Source organism: Simochromis diagramma, unplaced genomic scaffold, assembly GCF_900408965.1.
Source record: "Simochromis diagramma unplaced genomic scaffold, fSimDia1.1 OVJJ01000663.1, whole genome shotgun sequence".
Taxonomy (NCBI): Eukaryota; Metazoa; Chordata; class Actinopteri; order Cichliformes; family Cichlidae; genus Simochromis; species Simochromis diagramma.
Window position 1 is genome coordinate 244,697 of NW_024387049.1, and position 21,345 is coordinate 266,041.

Sequence of the window (21,345 nt, forward strand, 5' to 3'; positions counted from 1 at the left end):
ACAAATCTGTTTTACACACACACAAATTCTTTTTACACATACAAATCCTGATTTACAAGTACAAAACTGATTTACAAGTACAAAATATTTATGACCACAATTTGAGCCCATACATTTAGAGAACAACATGTAAAGTGATTTCAGATGATGGAATTCATGGGCACGATCGAGAAGCCCGAGATGTCCGTACAAATGAAGAAAAGGTTACAAAATAAAACTTGGAGTAAAAAGAAGTAATTTCAATATTCACTTTGTTTTTTCAAACACAATGGCAAATGCGCTGCCGCAAAAACATTTACCTTTGTTTTTATACCAAACATATTTTGCATCCTGTGAATGAACAAATATGCAATGTGCTCAGTCAGGCCTTATGAGCTACCCTGAGCTTGTTCTAACCTTCAGCACAACATACTGGCAAATCTCAGATGTCGTGTGCTATTTAACCTGCTTCAGTCTGTGTACAGTTGCTGCAAGCCACTTTGCAACCTGCCTTGCCCAATTCTTTAATGCTATTCAAGCAATTTCTGACTTACTCGGTAGTCTGTGATGCCCGCTCCGTTCTGTGTGTCTACCTGCTGCTTTCCTTTTGGTTTTCCACGTATGCATGAAAAGGTGAGGAGGTCACAGAACAACCGTACCACCAAATATAAATAACTTAGATGGAATCACAATCCAACTTTGACTTAAGTGATCCTGCCAGAACTACAGTTTTACCCAATGAACTTTGGTAATGGTACAGTGCTACTGAACTACAGCTGTGTTGGCTATATTAAAAGACTATAATACAAAGCTATATTAGCAATAGTGCACGTGTTACATGTTTAAAGTGAATTAGAAAGGAAATCCAGTCAGTCTGCTCTTGTGTGTGAATGTGTGTTTAAAGCACTTTGGATAATAGCTCCATATAAATGCAGCCATTTTCCATTTATTCTGATCATTATGTAAGAGGTGCAGCAGCCCCTCACAAAAGCCAAATAGCTAGCAATAACATGTAATATAATAATATGCATTTTAAAAAAAAGAAAAAAAGAGAAAATAAAATAAAAAGGAAGTAAATAATAAAATGCCCAACCCAGTTCATCTGTGTGTTAAGTACAACAAAAAAATATACTGGTTTCAATATTCCCTGGAGGTTTTTGAATGTAATTTGTAACAGGAATACAGTGCAGTGGGTGCAGAGCTGCTGAAAGCTGAGTCTGAGAAGCCTTATTGTGCCATTTGTAAAAATGTCTCATTTCTCCATATCCTGCACTGATGCAAAGATGACAAGCTCCCCATGAAGCACATTGTGTTTATAATTACAGTTAGAACTGGAACTCCTTGTCACGGCAAAGCTACGTTTACAGCAGAGTCTGCAGATTGGCTCTTTCCCCTCATCCTTCTGAGTGTGTCACCTTCTTCCTTCTTTATCACTTTTTTTCCTGATCATCTGTCCCCAAAATCCTTTTAATGCTTCGCAAATCCAACTCCCAATGATCTAAAAGTTTGAAAGCATATAGTTAGGTCTGTAGCTGCAGCAGTGCCTACGGCGCGGTGTGACAATGAAAAAGACATTAACTCTGCTTCTTAAGTACACGCAGCAACTACAGTATACATCTGTTCAGTCAGCCTCAGCAAAGTGCAGATTTGCCAATCGGACTCTGAGAATATAATATGTGCAAAATCGGCTGCAAATGAATCAGCCTAATTAATAAATGCATGCACTATGCTGTGAGGGAAGACTACATATGTCATCCGTATGCACATATAGAGTTAAATAGCTGGGTGCACACAGCTATTACTGTTTGGACAGTCTGAATTAATAAATGAATACACAAGAGTAGGCACAGAAGTGCAGAATTTGAATACAAATTTCCACAACACGGTATGTCCAGTACTGATGAATCATCGATGATTCAAAAAAACTACAGGCTTTGATTTATTTTTTTATTTTTTTTAAAAGGAAAATCAAATATTATTTCATTCTCACATCTGATTGTTTGATAGGAACCATGTTCAGGCAGGCTGTAGAAAAAACAGACTGCAGTCACTGACAGGTATAAGCAGAATAACAGCTTTTAGTTCCCTATTTGATTTTTCTTCTTACCTAGCTTAAGCCCAACAATCTAAGCTAAACCAAGCTTACTTACCTTACAGTCATAACCCTCAAGCCTCGCATTCTGACCCTCATCACTGTGCTGTTTTAAAACCGGATTCATCTGAATGAATTACACTGAACACTCGTTATAACTGACATCTCATATACAGGTGAGGCCTGCTTTATTGTCCTTTTGGGTCTAATGTGGACCATAACTTAAAAAAAATCATGTTATATTGATTAAAATTTGAAAGTTTGATGCCATTTACTGAGATCATGGATCAATTTTCCATCTTGCTGGACATTAGGAAAAAAATGCTGTTTTTTTCTGCATTTTTAGACATAGAAGCTGTGTCCATCTTTTATATACAGTAAACATCAGAGCACTAAATACTGCCTCCGGCGTCTCTTTCTGCTTCCTCTTGATGAGATCTTTTGATGTTGAAAAGATGCATTTCTATCACACAGTTAGCATATCAAAGCAAACCAAATAACAGTTTACTCAGTAAATCCATGTTGTGCAACAACAAGAGGTGACTCCAGGACTTGAAAGTTTACTAAGGTAACTAGACTGAGAAAAAAATCAAACAGGCACTCTGGGAATTAATTGCCACCTAGTTCCATCCAAGCTTTGGGGAAATGTTTTTCTGTGATATAATCTGTTCATGATGTGATAAGGCCACTTTGTATTAATATTGTTTGTTTGAATTTGCTTTTGATTCTAAATGCACCTCATTTGTTTGATTTTAGTTTGGTTTTACCACAATTTGATTCCGGTCAGCTCAATTTTCAACACTTCTTGGAGTCACTTAGCCTGACTAATGACCAGAGAAATTCTGCAGCTTTCCATCACTGTAGACAGCTAATGCATGTCTACTCTTAAAAAGATTTAATAGCTCACTGTAGCTTTAACAAAATCTGATTTGCCAGTAGAACTATTAAGCTGAGGCTGTTTGATGAGAACAACCGTCTATTATAGCTGTTATTTTTGTAGTTTCTACTTTCAGACTCATCGGTTCACTTCCTAATGAAACTGTGTGTGTAAGCCTCCTTGTTTGACAAGGCTGATATTTACCTCTTAGACTTTCTGTAATGCTCTGTATAGCCAAAGTCCATTCTTCCGATTACCTCAAAGAGGAAAGACTTTTTCCCTCCTTCGGGTCTATTAGGGACCTTTCCTAGAAAGCAGTTTTTGAATGTAATAAAAACAGGCAGTAGCTCTTAGTGAAGCCTCTCCTCTTTGCAAACATCTCTGTTAGTGGATTTGTGCTGAGGGAGAGAGAGTCACACTGCTGTGAGTCTAAGCTGGCAGAGCCTTGACAGCTTCTGGGTAATGGGCGATCACTGGGCTCGCCAGACAGGTCACATTTTCCCACCAGACGAGTGACAGTGGGTCTCACTGGGTGCTCTGGTTACAGCCAATACTTACACACACACGCGCGCACATACATACACAAAAAAATGAACATGCACATGCGCGACACACATGCAGTTACCATTTAGCAGCCAAAAAAGCAAGTGGCCGTGCATGTGATTACCTGACAAATGTTGCAAATGAAACAGCCAAAAGCAAGTAGCCTGACATGGGAGGCGGCGATCCATAGTGGTGCCACCAGAGAGATGGTATCTGTAGCTACTGAGGGTATTCTCGCTGTCATAGGTCCACTTCGATGATTAGATAGAAAGATGGTGGCCAGGGAACAGTGGGATAAATATAAAGAGGCCACTCTTGTATCCTAGAGTTTGTCCTACTTTACTATATTTCAAGTTACAAGCTAAAGGATTCTTAAGATTAAGTAGCTGGGTAAGATACGATTCAAGCAGCCAGTCCAGTGTTGATTTTAAAATGCACAAACACTCGGCCCTAAGCTAGTCCAGATCTGGCCGGTGACTTTGTTTTCATTTTGTACAACCAAGCCAAAGTAAAAACCGCTACAGGACACAAAATAATAATGCTGAAATGTACTGCTTGAGCAACAAAGTGCTGTTTGTATAGATCAGACAGCTGACAGCATGTCTGTGTAGGTTCTCAGTCATCCAGGACACGTTAGTCTTGAGGGCTTGAAAAGACAGTAACTGGACTTATTTAGGTTTGTGAAGATATTTTTCCTTCGTCCAGGAGGATTCTTCAGATGTGAAACAACTGATGGAGAGTCCCACGGAATTAAGGGTTAAATACACACCTAAAGAAGTTCAGGCGCCTTCTTTCCAAGCCCTCAAGACAGCTGACAGGTTGAAAAGAGCTGGAAAAGATGATGAGCGAAATGTAGACAGAACTAAAAAAAATATGGAAGGACATAAACTGACATCAAAAACGGAGGTCAGAGGAGAAGAGATGATAAAAGTGAACACGAGGGAAAACATAATAGCAAGAGAAGATGAAGAACGAGAAGAGCAGCTCTCTCTAGAGCCAAAAATCGTGGGGAAAAACAGGGACCGAAGCTTTTTAAGTGCTGTGTATTCAATATTGAATATCTGCAACCAGAATTGCACTGAACGCTTCTACTGATTAGTTTTATCTACTCTAACTGTGGTCAAAAGAACTCTTTGCACAGACAAAAACACTGTCTCGGTTTGAGTGAAAGAGTAACACACACACACTGTGGATTTGTACTTTTTGAAGCGATAAAGCAGCAGCATGTGTCGCAGCAGACACTGTGACCTGTGGTGACTGATTAAGACCGGAAAGAAAGGCAGAGCAGTAGAACTCATTAGCACCTCTGAAAGTCTTTATTTTCTGCAACACAACAGGAGCAGATTCCTGAACTGCCAGCCCTCCACAGCCATGTGGTCATTCTTAACACTCACTTTGATTTGAAGTTTTCTTTAGCGACTGTCTGCAAACAGAACTTCATCATACTGCAGCTTCCTGTTAGACATATCAAAGCCAAACATTCAAGACAAAGAGATTCAGGTGAAAAGACATCTGATATGATCTATAAGATTAACAAAGAAATTTGTGACAAAAAACCTTTATTATTCTAGTATAGTTACATTTTTCTTTCATAATGTGTTGTTAACACAGGGTAAGCCCAAGAAAGGCCACGCTGAACACAGCCCCATCCTCTATTGTTCTGCTGCTTTCTATCTTTCACCGCCATCAGCAAGATGTGTCTGAAAATTCTACACAGCTATTGTATTATCTTTGGTCATATCATATCTACTGTGCCTCGATCTATAAACTTGTGGTTTATCTGGGTGTAGAAACTAGAGCTGCTGCTGCTTTGGGAAAGACAATAAGATGGTCCGTGATGGATTTGTCCAACAAACTAATAGAAAGAGAGTAGCTCCACACATCTTGATGATATTACAGATTAGCTGGCTTCAGATAGAATTATCCTACAAATAACACATTTTATTTTCCGCATAATTAGTTTCTAAGAGAGCGAGAGAGAGAGGGGGGGTGGGGGGGTGGGTGGGGGGTAATTGAGTTGATCTTCGTTATTTGGATAATTAAGAGTTGAAAAGATATGACTAATCTAAAAAGCCTTAACTGTTTCTTTTTAATGCCCCTGATCATGAAGAAATTGTATAGCAGAAGGTTCTTTGTTTTTTTTTCACACAAGTATCAAATCAAGAATTAAACTTTAGAGTTGTACAGAGTTTGTAAAACTTAGTATGACCACTTTTACTCTTCAGCAAAGCTTAAACACTCTCAGGCAAGCTTTCCTGAAATCTCTTTAGGTGTTCCTCAGGAATATTTCTCCAGGCTTCTTAAAGGAGATTCAAAGATCTTCTTTGGATGTTTTTGCCTTTTGTTCTGTTCTCTGTAAAGATGATCCTACACTGCTTTAATAATATTGAGGTCTGAGCTCTGGGGAGGCCAATCCATGACTGATAGAGTTCCACTGTGTGTTTTTCTATGTAGGTATGCTTTTACTGCATATCATGCTGAAAAATAAATACTTAGCCAATCAGATGCTTTCCTAAAAGTACTGTATTGTGAATCAAATCACTTTTCTGAATTTATAATTCAATCAACTTTGACAAGATCCCCCAGTAGCACTGGCTAAAATATCCAATATCCAAAGAAGAACTTCAAAAGTCTTTCAGAAAGCTATTCCTCAAAACTAGCTTAAAAAATACAAGAAAGTCTGGTTTACTGGGAGCAAAAAAATAAATAAATGAGGTGTGACTCAAGATTTCTGCACAGTGCTGATCATCTGTACCAGACACTTGTCACACTTTATGCTACACAACTGAGAACAGTGGCTAGCTAATCTGGAACATGCAAAGTAAGAAAAGCTGAGACTGTTGCTAATATATAATATGACTTCTATACTGGGTGCTGTTTTAGCAACACATTGGTTTAGAACACACTGACTGTTAACAGCTACATTTTTCTTTAGCTATAATTACATATTCTAACTTGCCAAATGAGGCAAAGCAATCTGTGTCATGCTAACGTTAATCTAGCTAAACGAACAAATAGAAGAACAAAAGAACAAATAGAAGAAAGAAACAAAAAGTCAACAAGAACAAACGTTATGGATCAAAATGACAAACAATTAACGGCAAACGCTGCAACAGTTTGCATTTTTACGTCGTCTGCGCTGCTGATGTTAAATTAAAGTTTGTAGCTTACATACAGTTTCAATATGTTTCACCACAAATGCTACCAAGATGAATTTCTGTCCGTGTATTGTAGCTGCCGATTATATTTTGACCCCTCTGTTCTCTGGGACAAGCAGTGATGAATAAAACTATTTGGAACAGCAGCAATACTAATGTTTCAGAGGTAATTGAACAATAAATCCAACACGCTTTAGGCACTACAAACCTCCAGCATATTGCCGTGCTGGACTTGTGTGTTTTGCCAAACCATTTGTCCATTTAGTAATTACCCCGCAAGTCAAACAAAGTGGATGGCCTATAAAATGGAAGACAGTGTAATCCGGAGGACGCTCTGCCCCTCACTAAATAATAAACCCATCTAATCGAGTTTGCAAGACTGCAGCATTTATATCTGCACGCGGCTGTGTGATGAAGTGGAAGACACGTCTTTCCGGACTCTGCACCTTTTCCCATCCCACGTTGCCGCCGTTGCAAATGCGGCCCTGTGACAGCGCCGAAGAGCTATACGTACATCAGTTAATTAGACTTGTGAATGAGTCAGTTTTAGACCATCTTCCTGCTCTTTGTTGGTCCACCCCTTAAATTGAAATGAGAATTACAATACGGGCAGATGAGTAATTAGTCTGAGCCGGACGGAATCCCCACTCGCTTAACGGAATCAAAGAGAAGAAAAGATGATGGATTGTGCACGTCTATTTATGTGTGTGTGGGGGAGACAGAGTGAGAAAGAGAAATGAAGACGGAGGCTTTAATCGTGTTCCACTGTCCTGAGAGGAGGGCTAAGTGCATTATCACTATTGTGTCAGCAGTGCAGTTTTCACGTTGGGACCAGTATGGAATGTGTAGAATGTGTTCTTCAGGCTCAGAGCAGATATTGAAGCTGCCGTCTAAACTCAATCAGAGGCAGATAATATAACAATGCTTTATGTTTTTGCCCGTGTTATCAAAAAATATATAAATAAATAAAGGAACAAGACGGCCCCGCACAGCACAGTGGACTCTGACAGTGGAACATCCTTTAGAAAGACCAAAAATAAATAATGCTGCAAAATGATTTTGCTGTCTCGGGTGCAGTGAGGAATTATTAAAAATATCAGGTTTATAAGCAATGTTACCTCTAAGCCAGCGGTCCCCAACCTTTTTTGCGCCACGGACCGGTTTATGCCCGACATTATTTTCACGGACCGGCCTAAATACAACAAAACAAAACTAGTACCGGTACCGAAAAAAAGAAGATTTATTCATAACACACGTGAAAAGACCCAGGAAAACCGAGTTAACGATAAAAACGATAACAAAATAACGCTGAAAACCGATAAAAACCCTGAAAAAAATACATTTCACACCTGAGCCTCAACTCTCGCGGCCCGGTACCAAACGACTCACGGACCGGTACCGGTCCGAGGCCCGGGGGTTGGGGACCGCTGCTCTAAGCTGCGCGCGTGCGCAATTGTGCACTGCTGGCACGGTCTCTGCGCACAGAAAATCTGCGTTGCACACACAAAAAAAATCTAACCTGAATTGAAATTAAAATTAATACTTTAACAATTCTGTTTTTTAGTGTTAGTCAGTAAGTGACTGGCTGCTCCCGTATGGGATTAGAACGATGCTGCCTTATCCCATTGTCCAGCCAATAATGCGATTCACGTTCGTATATACGCAGCTAATCAACGTTGTCGGCAGGCTGTTTTAGCTAGCAAAGCGGCGTTGCTGATGTGGAGTGAAGCCACGTTTCCTATTGGTTGAAAAATGTACTATGTGGACCAATCAAAAAATGATATGGCAACATGGCATTTAGTTGTTTAGGAAGGCGGGGAGTTTTAGGTGACGGCGGTGTTTTGAGATTTGAGAGATTTGGGACATTTAGCGCAAACCTTGTGTAGTTAGTGTGTAGTGTAGTCAATAGTTTTGTTGTGTGTGTCAGAACACTGAGGCGACTGCTGAATGTTACAGGTGTTACAGGAGTCACACATCTCCTGTTGTCAGGCCTGCAGGTATCAGGCTGTTGTTCTCCTTTATCTCATAGTGGACAGAAATTATTTTTTGGAGCGGCACAAATAATTTGTGTGGCATCAAATCTGCAGAACAGCTGATTGTTCTGTAAATAGTTTGAAATGTTTATTTGAAAAAACGCCTTGGCTGCATTTTTAGGTAAACAGCTGCAAAAACTTTGTTGTTTGCATAACTCAGTTACTTTTTTGAAGAAGTAAATATATAATTCATTTCCTTTAGAGCTTTATTTAAAAAAAAAAAGAAAGAAAGAAAGTTGTGTTTTCAAAATTGGAGTTCAAGTTTCAAGTTTCAATAGTGTTAACATACTACACAGGTCATGAACAAGACTTTTTTAAATTTTCATTGAAAGTGGGCTAAAGCACTTAATTAAAAGTAGTCTAACATAAATGTAAATGCTGTAATTTGATTATTTTAATAAACCATGTAACTTGGATGGATTCGATGCTGGCGTGACCACAGTGCACACGTCTGATGTCGCTCACAGTGGTCCAAAGGATCGCTCAGAGAGTTTGTGTGTTCGCTCAGACACATGAAAAATTAGAGGGAACATTGTTTATAAGGGTTACAAAATTCTTCATATTCGAGCGTCCATTATAACGCCTTTGAACGTTAGTCAGGTCACATAATCGCATGGCGTCTACATTACCTCTCTTGAAATGATGTGTCAATTTGGCATTAGATTTCTTTCAAATTCAAATCCTTCCAGGGAAATGATATCGTTTCTCACGCATAACTCTCAGCATCAAGGCACAGCGAGTAGTTAATGTGCAGTTAAAAGCTTCAGGAATGCAACTCGAGCCCGTCAATAAACGTTAAGCCTGCCAGTAAGGTTTTGACAGCACGTCTAGAGTTAGGTTCATTAATGGTCTCAAGCTTTTTTTTATATACTTCTCCTTAAAATGACTCTGAACTGAGCAACATGTGTTTTACACCATCACAGCCTAATTGCTCCCTGTCTTTGTCACCTCCCTGTTGTTATTCTGTGCACTTAATATGAACAGCTGAAAAAGACTAAGAGGCGACAATGGTGAACATGTGTTCTTTACGTGGGTTCAGCTAAGGGGATCGTAATTACTAAACGTGTAAAAACCTGATAGCAATTCTCGTGTTGTTAAATAACACAAGCAAGCAAAGCTATCATTTCCTATAAAAGGTGTTCAGGAGGCAAAAGGGAAAAATTGTTTAAACTAAATTTTAATTAGTAGAGCATCAGGAACATTTCCTAGTCAAAATATAGTGCATTTAAAAACCCAATGATTTTTTTCACTAATAAATGAGCCTAGCCTAGTTGATTGCCTTGAGTTGTGCTGTTTTAAAGCTGTACTAATCAATATTTTCATAATACAAACAGGTGAAATATCCAAGTGTAGTTGGGAAGGGATTGTGAATATGGATCCGCAGTAAATTACTGACAGTGTGCACTCAGCATCTTAGTCTGTTTGGTTTTGATGTCTACGGTTCTGCAGCACCTCAATAAAAGCTGAACCCTTGTTGGTTTGCTGGTCTGAAGCAGTCAGGGGTGTGTTAACACAATGCCAAGGAGGAAAGACATCTGCATTATTGCTACCCATCAATCTGGGAAACATTACAAAGTCATTTCCATACAAAAAGTTCAAGTCAACTGGAAAACATTCAAGACTGTTGCCAGTCTTCCCAGAAGTGGACGTCACAGCAAACTCCAAGGTCAGACCGTGCAACGCTCCGAGAAAGTGGAAAAAAGCCCAAGAGCTACACCGTAGACTCTACAGGCCTCAGTTAGCAAGTTAAATGTTAAAGTTTATGATAGAAAATTAAAAAAAGAGTGAACAAGTATGACTTGTTTGGAGGGGTTGCTGAGTTCTACATGCTACTGAATCACAAGGTACACTTAATTTTACACAGGACTGCTTCTCGAACTGGAAGGTTGTTTTTTTTTTTTCTTCTTTACCCTCATAAATAAAACCTTAGAACTGAGAGAGGGTGCACAAGTATGACTTAAATGGTTTTGATGCATTCTCAATCATCCAGGTAAGTAAACCTCCAAGAGGTTATTCTGTTCATCTGGACGTAGCATTTTCAGTGGGAGAAACGTTTCGTCACTCATCCAAGTGACTTCTTCAGTCTCCTTCTTCAGAGACTCAAGAAGTCACTTGGATTAGTGACAAACAATACAATGAGTGCTACATACAACAGCATTTATGAAATATTAGCAACAATCGCTTAAGCTAAGATGCATGGAGATAATAAGAGTAATATATTAAAGAGCAATTTATAGAGTAAATTATTAATGTTTACTGGCAAGTTAGGTATAAAAAAATCCAGATAAATGCTAATGTTTCTTAGCGACTAGCTGAAGTATAATTAGTTATTTTCAAGCTATCATTTTGGCTATAGTCAATATGTAAACACTGATTTTTACTGTCTGTTCTGCTCCTTCTAATGGTGCCTTAAATATAAATGTCAGCTAGAATGTAACTATCTATCTAGGTACTGTAATAATGCTCCCTGCATTATTTAAATGCTATAATCTAATGAGATACAAGCTCACTTAAAGTGAGCTTTTAAAAATAATAATAATATGTAATCTAATTACTGCTGCACTGTGCACACTACTCGACTGCACTATAACAAACCAGGTTCCTGAAACATCACATCAGCACATCAGCACATCTCTGTGTATGTTTAAACTGGGTAAAAGAAAGCAAGCAACATTGGGTGCAGCGCTGCTCTCTCCGAGTTCAAAAGCAAATCACTACAGCGCGGTTACCAGCACACCGATGAATTTTGGACACGAATCAAGGAGTGTTTCTCTAATGCGAGCAGCTGTATAGCTAGTCACCTGCGAGAGTACAGCTGACACACACAGGTAGAGTGTACAGAAGATAACCTGACAGGTGTTGGACACACAAACACGTTCACACGCACACACCTGATGCTAGTCATGCTTCCAGTCTCAGAGCCAAGCTTGCATCTCTCCAGCTGACTGGCGACAATCTGTCGTTCGGCTTCCAGCTCCCTGGTCAGACGTTCAAACTGCAGCTCCTAGAAAGAGAAAGAGAGACGGGGAGGGAGAGCAAGAATGTGTCAAAACAATCTGTCTATTTATTTACTGTCACATTTACAGTCATCCTGAGCATTAGTTTGGCTGCGTTCTCGCTGACACATTTTTAATTGTTGTGAAATGGACTCCGCAGTCTGTGGTGGGAAAACAGGCCAGATATCGCTGCGTCTGCCAAGTTTCACACTGCCAGATATTCACAGAGAAGAGTTTGACATGTTGCAAAACTGTGACACCAAACTCAAACCATCACAAATGTGACATTTGCTATTGTGCCACTGAGGAAAGTCATGGAACAGCAGAAGGTTTTGGGGGAGAAGAATTCTGCTATTTTTGACGTATAGTGTCAAAAAAGTTGTAAGCATTACTCTAATACTTGGCTCATCTATGCACTGACACCCGATGGATTTATACCCTGCTGGTAGGCATATGCTGGTTGATATTAATGGAGTGGTGGGAAAAAAGTTGTCAGTCACATCTCACAAAAAAACCATTCATTCCCCCCTCCCCACCCCCAATTGTTCTAGGATAACAGACAAGAAGGACAACAGCCCTAACTGTGCAGCCAGTGTGACGAAGAACTTCAGCTGCAAGAACATCCCTGGGGAAATGCATGTACCATGTTAAAGCTCTGCACATATGTATCTACGAGGAAATTGTGAATTCCCGCATACTCTAAAAATATGAATATGAAGAAATGGGCCCATTGAGATAAACAGCTGGTGGCACCAATTCTCCAGTGGAGTGACATTACACCACTGCAGAAGAGATTGCAGCAAAATGATTCAGTCCAAAGAGCCACAAAGAGGATGTGGAAAACATGATGGACATAATTTAGTATGTTTTATGTATTTAATTGGATGGTTTTCTATCTTTCCGGCAGACCAGGAGGTTCAATGGGTTTTTTTTAAAGGCCGTGCTTAATGGTTATTTCCACGGCAATTGCGTCACATTAGCTACGTTCACACTGCAGGTCTTAATGCTTAATTCAGATTTTTTGATCAAATCCGATTTTTTGTCTGCTCGTTCACACTACAAATAAAATGCGACAGTAAACGCGCTCTACTGTGAACCCTCAAAGCGGCCCGCATGCGCAAAAGAAGACGTCACACACAATGCGCTCTGTTTAGACCCAGAGTAAACAATGGCTGTATCCCAATTCAGGGTCTGCAGCCTTAAAGTACACAGCCTCAACGATCCTTAAGGGCCGCGTACTCAAAGACCGCTAAGGCCGGAAGTGCGAGGCTTGTGAAATGGGATGGTCTAGCCTCCGTCGCGCTGCCCAGGTTGCCTAGCAACCATGATACTAACAGCTGGAAACGTGTCATACAGCTTTGTTTGACAGACATGAAGGAGAAAATCTTTTGTTCACTTGTTTGTTTCTTTCTACATGAGCTTTGATCATTCTCTGTAAGATTAAGGTCAGCTATTGGACGGCGTATATTTTAAAGTAAAGACCTTAAAACCAAGTTAGTACAAACGTCACTAATGTCACATAACTTTGCCGACATATTGCCAACAGTAATGTTTTAATGTTCTTCGTTATTAAACATTTGCACATAAATAAGTGACATAATATTCAGTACTTAATTAAAGTTTACTCTTCAGCCGCCCCTCATCCGCCGTTTTTTTTCGGCAAAATTATTCACACCCACCGCCGCGCTATGCATTCTGGGATATGTTGGGCCACGAAGTCTACACTGCCACAGCCTTAAAATTCAGGGAAATGAAGGACGCATTTCAGGGCCGCATTTCGAGCAGCCTTTGAATTGGGACAGGCTTCGGCGCGCCGCTGTGACGTAATCGGCCTTGAAATGCGTACTTTAAGGCTGCAGACCCTGAATTGGGATACAGCCCCTATTGTTTGACTGATGGCCCTTAATATAAAGACTTCGGACTTTACATTTCCCAATTTTTGCTTATTTTGTTATTTACATAATAATATAAATAATCTAATAACTATCCTTATTGCTGTTTTAGAGAGGAGCGGTGCTTCAAAGGATAGTAGCAGATTTCTGTCAGAATCTGCAGATTATACAGTATAAATAAAATGTTCACGTTTCTCCAACGTTGTCTTCCCAACAGTTTCACTGACATCTACGCTGGATGGCCAGGAAGCGTTCGCAATGTCTTATCGGGTGCTTCTCCGGAGCTGATAATTGGCGTCTGTCTTGTGTCAGTGACGTAAAAGACAGATTTAATGCGACTTGACCATTCAAACAGCAGTCGCTTTCTAAAACATCGGATATGTATCGGATTCAGTACAACATACGAAAGTGACCCAGATCGGATTTGAAAATATCGGATTTGTGCCGTTCACACTGTCACACCATGAACGGATATGGGTCGCATAGGGTAAAAAAAATGGATTTGATGCGCAGTGTGAACGTAGCCATTTTGCTATTACTGTTTTTATTCTGATGTTGCCACAAGTAACACACATACACACTTACATGCATTAGTTGTGTGCAAGCTAGCCTCATAATGGATGTATCACATATTATATCATCTGAACTGACTAGTAGGTCTTTGGTCATTAGCATGCAAGCCTCTCTTGAAGGGGGACCTAGTAATGCTAATTTGTCAGCTAATGCTAGCTAGCTTGGTTAGCAAGCAGCAACATACACACATGTCAGCTAATTAGCTAACTGTCTAAGAAAATACCAGAATTTCGCTCACCAAAATTGAAGCACAAGCTTTTTGGACAGTCTGTACCACACAGCAAGCCATTGAACTAGTCAGATAACCTTTTAAAAATGACAAGCGTTTGCGGTTTGCTGAGTTTCAAGTCTGTATTTGTATTTTTGGCTTCTACAACAGTAGCTTTGTGTCATTCAGCCTTGAAACCCATTTTATTTTCTTTGTCCTCGCTTAAGGTAAAGTTTCTTTTCATCGGCTTACACCAGGTTTAAACAGCAACTGGGTGGGGTGTCTGTCCTGACATGGTGATATTAGAGACAGCTCCAAATCCAGGAGCAGAAATATTGTTTAATATTTATAGGACTCTGAAGTGTGAGCCTTGGCTCACAGAGAGTCCAGCATTCTAAGAGTATATGTGTCACAAAATAAGGAAAAATGTAATAAATTGTACTTTTCGCTGTTCCCTTATTTGACAAGGGATCGCCACAGCAGATACTTTGGTATATCTGATATGGCGGATATCCTTTCTGATGCCTCCTCAACCTCTATAATGAGAGTAAAAAGAGGAACGTCACCACACAAAGTCAAAGCTGGAGCTGTTTAAAACTGTCCAGTAGAGGTGTCAGTAGTATGCTTGTACACTGGTGTTTTAAAATATTTGGTTATTATGACTTTCAGCATTGAGAACCAGAACACTACAGTCCTGTGCAGAAAGAAAATATCTTGCTAGTTAAGCAGACTTGACAGCCATGGCACGGATCATGAAGTATACTCTATTAGGGTAATATTTCACTGCCTGGTTTTATAACGCATGGATATTGACTGGTAATAGTAGCAACTAAAATATACAATACAAATTGTCAAAAAATGAACTTGAGTTATATTTTATATCTAAACTCAATGTATATGTTTGGTTTAGGACGCTGGTATCTGTTCAAGGCTTGGATGGCAGCTTAGTGAAACCTATAAGCTCCATTTTAAAAAGTCAAAAAGTTTTCATAAATCACTCGTACGTGCCATTTAAGAGCAAATCTTTTCATTTGGGTGGCTCTTGATAGAGACCTTTTCTTAGGCTTAATTTATGCGTGATGAATAACCACTAATTAGCTGATGTGCCAACAAGCAAGCAGCTGATTAGGATATTTGTGTCTGCTGCTGTGATCATTATAGCTGATTAAATAAACAAAATTTACCAATTTGTGCGAAAGGAAAAAAAAATAAAACAAGAAAGATCAAATTGTTTTGCTGAATCACTCAAATCAAGTGGAGAAGGCACATCAGCGCTCAGCCACTGCAGTGCTGGTTTCAAAGGTATGGTTTGGATCTTTAAATGGCTTTCTGACAGTCCTTTGGCTGGTTCGAGATAATAAAAGTGACATAATTACAATAAGTCATGCCAGACCACAGGATACAATCAATCACTGTTTCCAAGGCAGCGTTTAAATAAAGACGAGCTATTATGAAAGAAATATGCACTCATCAACAAAGGAAGGAAGTGAAGAGAGTGATACAAGCGCACGTACAGAGCCTATTTCTCAGATCCTTTAAGGTTTACAAGTTTTCCATCACCATCATTAACCTTAATTAATTCCCCCCCCCCCCATTTTTTTTTTGGTCAGGCTGTGAACCTGGCGGCTGTTGCCTGATGACTAAGACCCTGTGCAGGTAACGACCAACGTTCTGTGCAAAGGTCGTTGTTTGCAGCCCGACTACAAATGCAGATGAATGCAGCTAATAAAAAGCTTAATCATCATCAGACGATAGCTGATTGTTTTCAGATTGCAGTTTGGGAAATGCATTCCTCTTGTGGTTTCCACACTCAGTGTTTGGCTGCACATAACCAAACTCACTCAAATGTGACTGATCAGCACTCCGACTGTGCAAACTGAAACCTGAAAGCTTCCGGGACCAAAATGTTCAGCCCTTGTCAGCAAATCCATCATATTCATATGCAAATATCTGTTTACAGGGATTTTTTTTCCATCAGTCACCACACAGTACTATAGGAATACGTGACTCCTTGATTAAATCCACCTATACTTAATTAAATTTAGACAATGCATTTAGTAAAGGCGCACACTTCTTTACATACAGTCTTATAGTTGATGGTGCATGTCAGAGTGGATCAGTCTGTCTCAGGGCACAAATGTAGTGAAGGTGACAGTGCCCAAGAGTATAGGTTCATCATTCTCAAATGGAAGAACTTCCTAAATCTGGCAGTCAAACTGAGTAATAGCAGAGGATAACTGTTAGTGCAGCACTCCTCCAATCAGGCTTTGAAGGAAGAGTGGCCGGAGGGAAGCAATTCCTCACTAACAGGTACAAGACAGCCCACTGGTGGTTTGTCAAAAGGCAGCTGATTGGGCTCTTGGGCTATAACAAGAAAAATCCTCTGCCCTGATGAAATAAAAATTGAACTGTTCCACCATAGCTCCCATTGCCATGTGTGGAGAGAGCCGGGTAGTGAGAATCACCTTATTAATGCCATCGATACAGTCGCTCAAAGTGGTGGTTAGGCAGCATCGTGCTGTAGGGATGTTTTTCCTGTGACAGAGACTGCAAGAGACCCTTCGGAATAAATACAGAATAATCCCGAGTGAAAACCGTTTTCAGAGGGTTCAGGATACCAGGCTAAGCAGAAGGTTTATATTTCAAGAAGACATTGAAACAAAGCACATCACAGAGAAAACACAAGAGTTGCTTTGGATAACACTGTGAAAATCCTGGAGTTTTGCAGGCACAATCCAGACCTGATGCCAGGAGCAGCTCGGGAGACCTGAAAGCGGCCGAGCACCAACACTCTCATTCCAACCCGGCTGAGCTTAAAGGATTCTGCTGAGAAGAATGGCAGAAACCCCTGAAAGAAAGGATCATTCCCAAGAAAACTTGAGGCTGTTATTGCTTCCAAAGGGGCCTTAACCAAGACAAGGGCCTGAATACTTATAAAAACTGCACATCTCAGACTTAACACACTCCAAAAACCTGTTTTTTGTTTTGTCGTTGTTTAGTACGTGTGTATGATGCCTCAAAAAAAATCCATCTTAAGATGAGTGTGAATCATAACAAAACTCAAAAAAAACAATCCTATAAGGGGGAAGAAAGAAAAATAGCACCCTCTAAAAACTCAATAAGTTTCATTTTGCTCACACAATAACTCAAAAAAAGACCCAGGTGGAGTGCCCAGCAAAATTAAGTTATACAGATTCAGAAAACAAATGCATATCATTAAAAGAGAATAAAAACCAGTCTGCACCCAATGCAGCTTAATATTAGCGTTACCATTTTTAATGACCTAAAAAAAAGCTTGAAAAGGAACATTAATGCTATTTATAGTGCTAACACAATGTGTATTTTATGGCTAAGAGTAGTGATGGAGAACATAGTGCTGGACTGTGGGAGCGTAAATGCCTAAGATGCCTGAGGCAACTCTAGGCTTCCCACCATAATGATACAATTTGATTATAATGAATCATTAATGTAATAACTTAACAAATCAAATTGCAAATTTCACAGTAATTATGCAACATCTTATTATTAATGGCAACTGGCCAGACATACAGGCGCACACACCAGCATAGAGAAACATATGTGACACAGACATACACACAGGCATACAATGATAATTAAATACATCTGTAAGGATTCTGCAAGTGAGGACACAAACGTTGCACACATCAGTGGGGACATGCTGCTGTGCCTTTGTGCTGGTATCAAGACAAACCAGGCTCAGGGAGGGACAGCCATCTGAGTGATGAGAGGACAAAAAAAACAAAACAAAAATAAAATGAAACAAAAAAAACAAACAAACAAACAAAAAAACACACTGTGGAAGAAAGACAGATAAATAAATATTAACTAATCAACATTACACCATTTTAATACCATTCAAACTATTCAATGAAACCTTGTGCATGGTGGATGGGGCCGTGGGATTAATGTTGATCGCTATATGTATTTGCAGTGACCCTTCCCTTCAAGAGGACAAGCAAGGTCCAGTAAAATCCCCCAAACTCAGCCCCTCCACAAAGCCATGAATTTTCTTCTCTTAACTTTGTCACCCGTGTCCGTGTTCTGCAGTCAAACCAGAAGACGTGACAAAATGCAGCTTCTGAAAGCATTTTGCGAAGCAGAAAGTCTGGATGTTAACATCCACAGTGTGAGAACAGTTCGACATGCTTCACTGTTTGCACACTTTCAACATTTTCACACAGCACTCGAGATAAAAATATAGCTGCTCAACAGAACCCAATTAATCAGTCATATTTGAGAGAAAACTAAGAAGCCACACATGCACGTAATTTTAGCCCTTTAGCCTAAAATCAATCATCATAGTATCTATTGAAGTTTTAGCAAGCAGCCAATCCCCCACCAGAAGCACACTGATGCTTTCAGCGTCTGTGATCTCATGATCCCATTGAAGATAAAAAGCTATAGTCTTCTGATGCCAGTTAGCTGCATTTCTTATTTACATCTCAAACACCACTCCACACATGGAAACTGCATGTTTCTCCCTGTGCGATCTGACTTTTTACGCAGCCAAATCAATCTAAACCCCCATAATCAGCTGATGCAACGAAAGGAACAGCAAGAGAGAGAGAAAGAAAAAAAACACAACCTACTTTGAGGCAAAGTCTCTGTAGCAGATGAGGAAAAAAGTGTTTTTTGTTGTTTTGCACAGAGTACACACCGGCAGACTAACAGGCTGACTAACCAGCTCCATTGTGAGCTGTGAGAATTCAGATGCAAGTCTTCTCAGAAACAGCCAAACAAAAGCGATCACTCCCTCCTTTTTCTACCCCCCCTCCACTCCTCGCCCCCTCCGATCTCTGCTCCCTCCAATTCAGGGCTGAAGGGCAGACACCTGTTACTGCAGAGCAAGAGGAAGGGACTGTGATGGAATTTAATGCTGGAAAGAAGTACTGGTGAAGGAGTTGCATAAAAAAATAAGCAACGCAGACACGTACCTTCACATGGACCATACTTCACAAAGAGACAAAATCACAGAATATCCCGCTTTGCTTTGCTCCTGTCTAGTCGAAAAGCGACAACAGTGCTCCCTCTCCCTCCTCCAAACACTCATCTGTCCTGGGTCAAACCAAGTGATAGAGAGACAAATAGAAAGACATAGAGCGAGAGCGTGCGCGTGAGAGAGAGAGAGAGAGAGAGACCACAAGTGTCACTTGAGCTGCCTGCACCTCGGCCCCTTGTCTGTCTCTCGCTCTCTCTTTGCTTCTGTGTCTGTGTCTCTTTTTCTCCCTCCTCCGGGGCCATGAAGCACACACTCACACACATACACACACTGTGTTCACTGAGGCACAAAGGTCCCCATGGCAACGGAGCATTTAGAAGCCCCGTGGCATTATTTATGCAACGTTGCATCACAATGGGCCCTCCCACCGGCACAGCATGCCAAAAAAGCCCGCCGCTCGCCAGTCACTCTCTGTGACTCTCACTCTCCCTCTCTTTCTCTCTGAGCAGACCATCTGCACCCCCTCCCTCCCTCATCCACCATCACTGAAAAGCAAGGAGGGATTTTGGGAGGAGGAGAGCAAAGGAGCCTGAAGATGGAGAGGAAGTGGGATGGAGGAAGGCACTCTCACTCACAAACACACACACACACACACACACACACACACTCTCTCTCTCTCTCTCTCTCTCTCTCTCTCTCTCTCTCTCTCTCTCTGTTCTGCCTCAGTGAAATCCTATGGGCTGAGACGGGATGTAAGGAGTGTATGGGGCCAAAAAAGTGCATTAGGTGTGTTATAACTCACCCAAACACAAAACCACATGTAGATTACACACGGCTGTAGTACGATGTAGTTATTATCTGCAAAGACCCGATCACATCACCATTTTATAAAAGTGTACAATCAGGTCATTTCAACTGAACCAACATTTGTCTCAGTGGAATCTAAAGCAGTATGACTGAGCCTTTCTGAACTCTAACATGAGGAAGCGCCAAGCCTCCAGGGAATGGAGAGTCACACTATCCAAACTACACACCGAGGCGGAGTGTAGGTGTCTTTGCTTAAGTGCTCCACGAACAGGGGTGGTTTGTATCGTGCTCGAAATCTATTGTTCTTTTAGTGACTGTGCAAGCTTGGTGGCAAAGTGTCAGCGTTATCATATCCCAGAATACGGTAAGATAAATATATTCATACATAACTTCCCTTAGCTGCTAACATGTTAGGGTAGGATTGACACAGGAGAAGTGAAACGCTGATGTTCTTTCCTGGTTTTCACACACAGGTGCACTGGCTGCTTTTCACCTCATTCATTTAAAGGTAGACTTCTTTTGTACACTTATAGCAATAATTATAAACTTCAGTCCAACTAAAATTTGAAATGAGCCATCTTGTCATCAAGTGACATTGTTGCCCTCTGCAGGACTGAACTATTAGGAGTGGTAATAGATAGCCCTGTATGACATTAGGCCTAACTTATTACAATTAGACTGAAACAGGACTAAACTTAGTTGTAGAATTTGAGGTTTCTTTCATAAAACAAGTCAATGGAAGTCTGAAGTAGTTTTCACTGACTGCTGATTGACTCCCTATTGTCTGTTGGTTCTACTATTTCATACTAGCAGATTATTAAGATTGTTGATTCTGAATTAAGCTTTGTGGTTGGTGGTGTGGGGCTGGAAGTCCGCACAACTGGTCTTCCAAAATGGAGGATGCTATCATATAAACTGCATTTACAGTATACAGTTTTACAGTGGCTGATTACTGCTGGCATGTCTATGTACAGCTAGTACCACAGACTACAAGTTAACTCGTCACAGTGTTAACTTACAGTGAAATGAAATATTGTCAAATAATTATACCCAGGTGAGCATCACATGAAACACACACATGCATAACCATGTCTTACCCAGAAGCAATCTGACTGGAAACCTGAATCCATGATTTCGCAGCAGGTGTTTCTCTGATTGTTACTTTCCATCGTGCCAAGAAGCCCTGTGAACGTATCTTCAGACTGTTTTAGTTTTGTTTTACGCTCT

At 40.4% G+C, this 21,345-nt stretch overlaps 1 protein-coding gene across 5 annotated transcripts in view; it reads right to left on the reverse strand.

Moving 5' to 3' along the window:
- Positions 1-21,345, reverse strand: part of ctnnd2b (catenin (cadherin-associated protein), delta 2b) — a 224,990-nt gene that overhangs the window by 124,467 nt on the left and 79,178 nt on the right. For 3 of the 5 annotated variants that reach the window (XM_040044969.1, XM_040044968.1, XM_040044972.1), the window contains one exon: positions 11,574-11,686. In XM_040044969.1, coding sequence (XP_039900903.1) covers positions 11,574-11,686 — 113 coding nt within the window. Of the gene's footprint in view, positions 1-11,573; positions 11,687-18,961; positions 19,287-19,306; positions 21,208-21,345 lie in introns of those variants that run through there. The other 2 variants (XM_040044970.1, XM_040044971.1) reach the window with 2 other exon arrangements.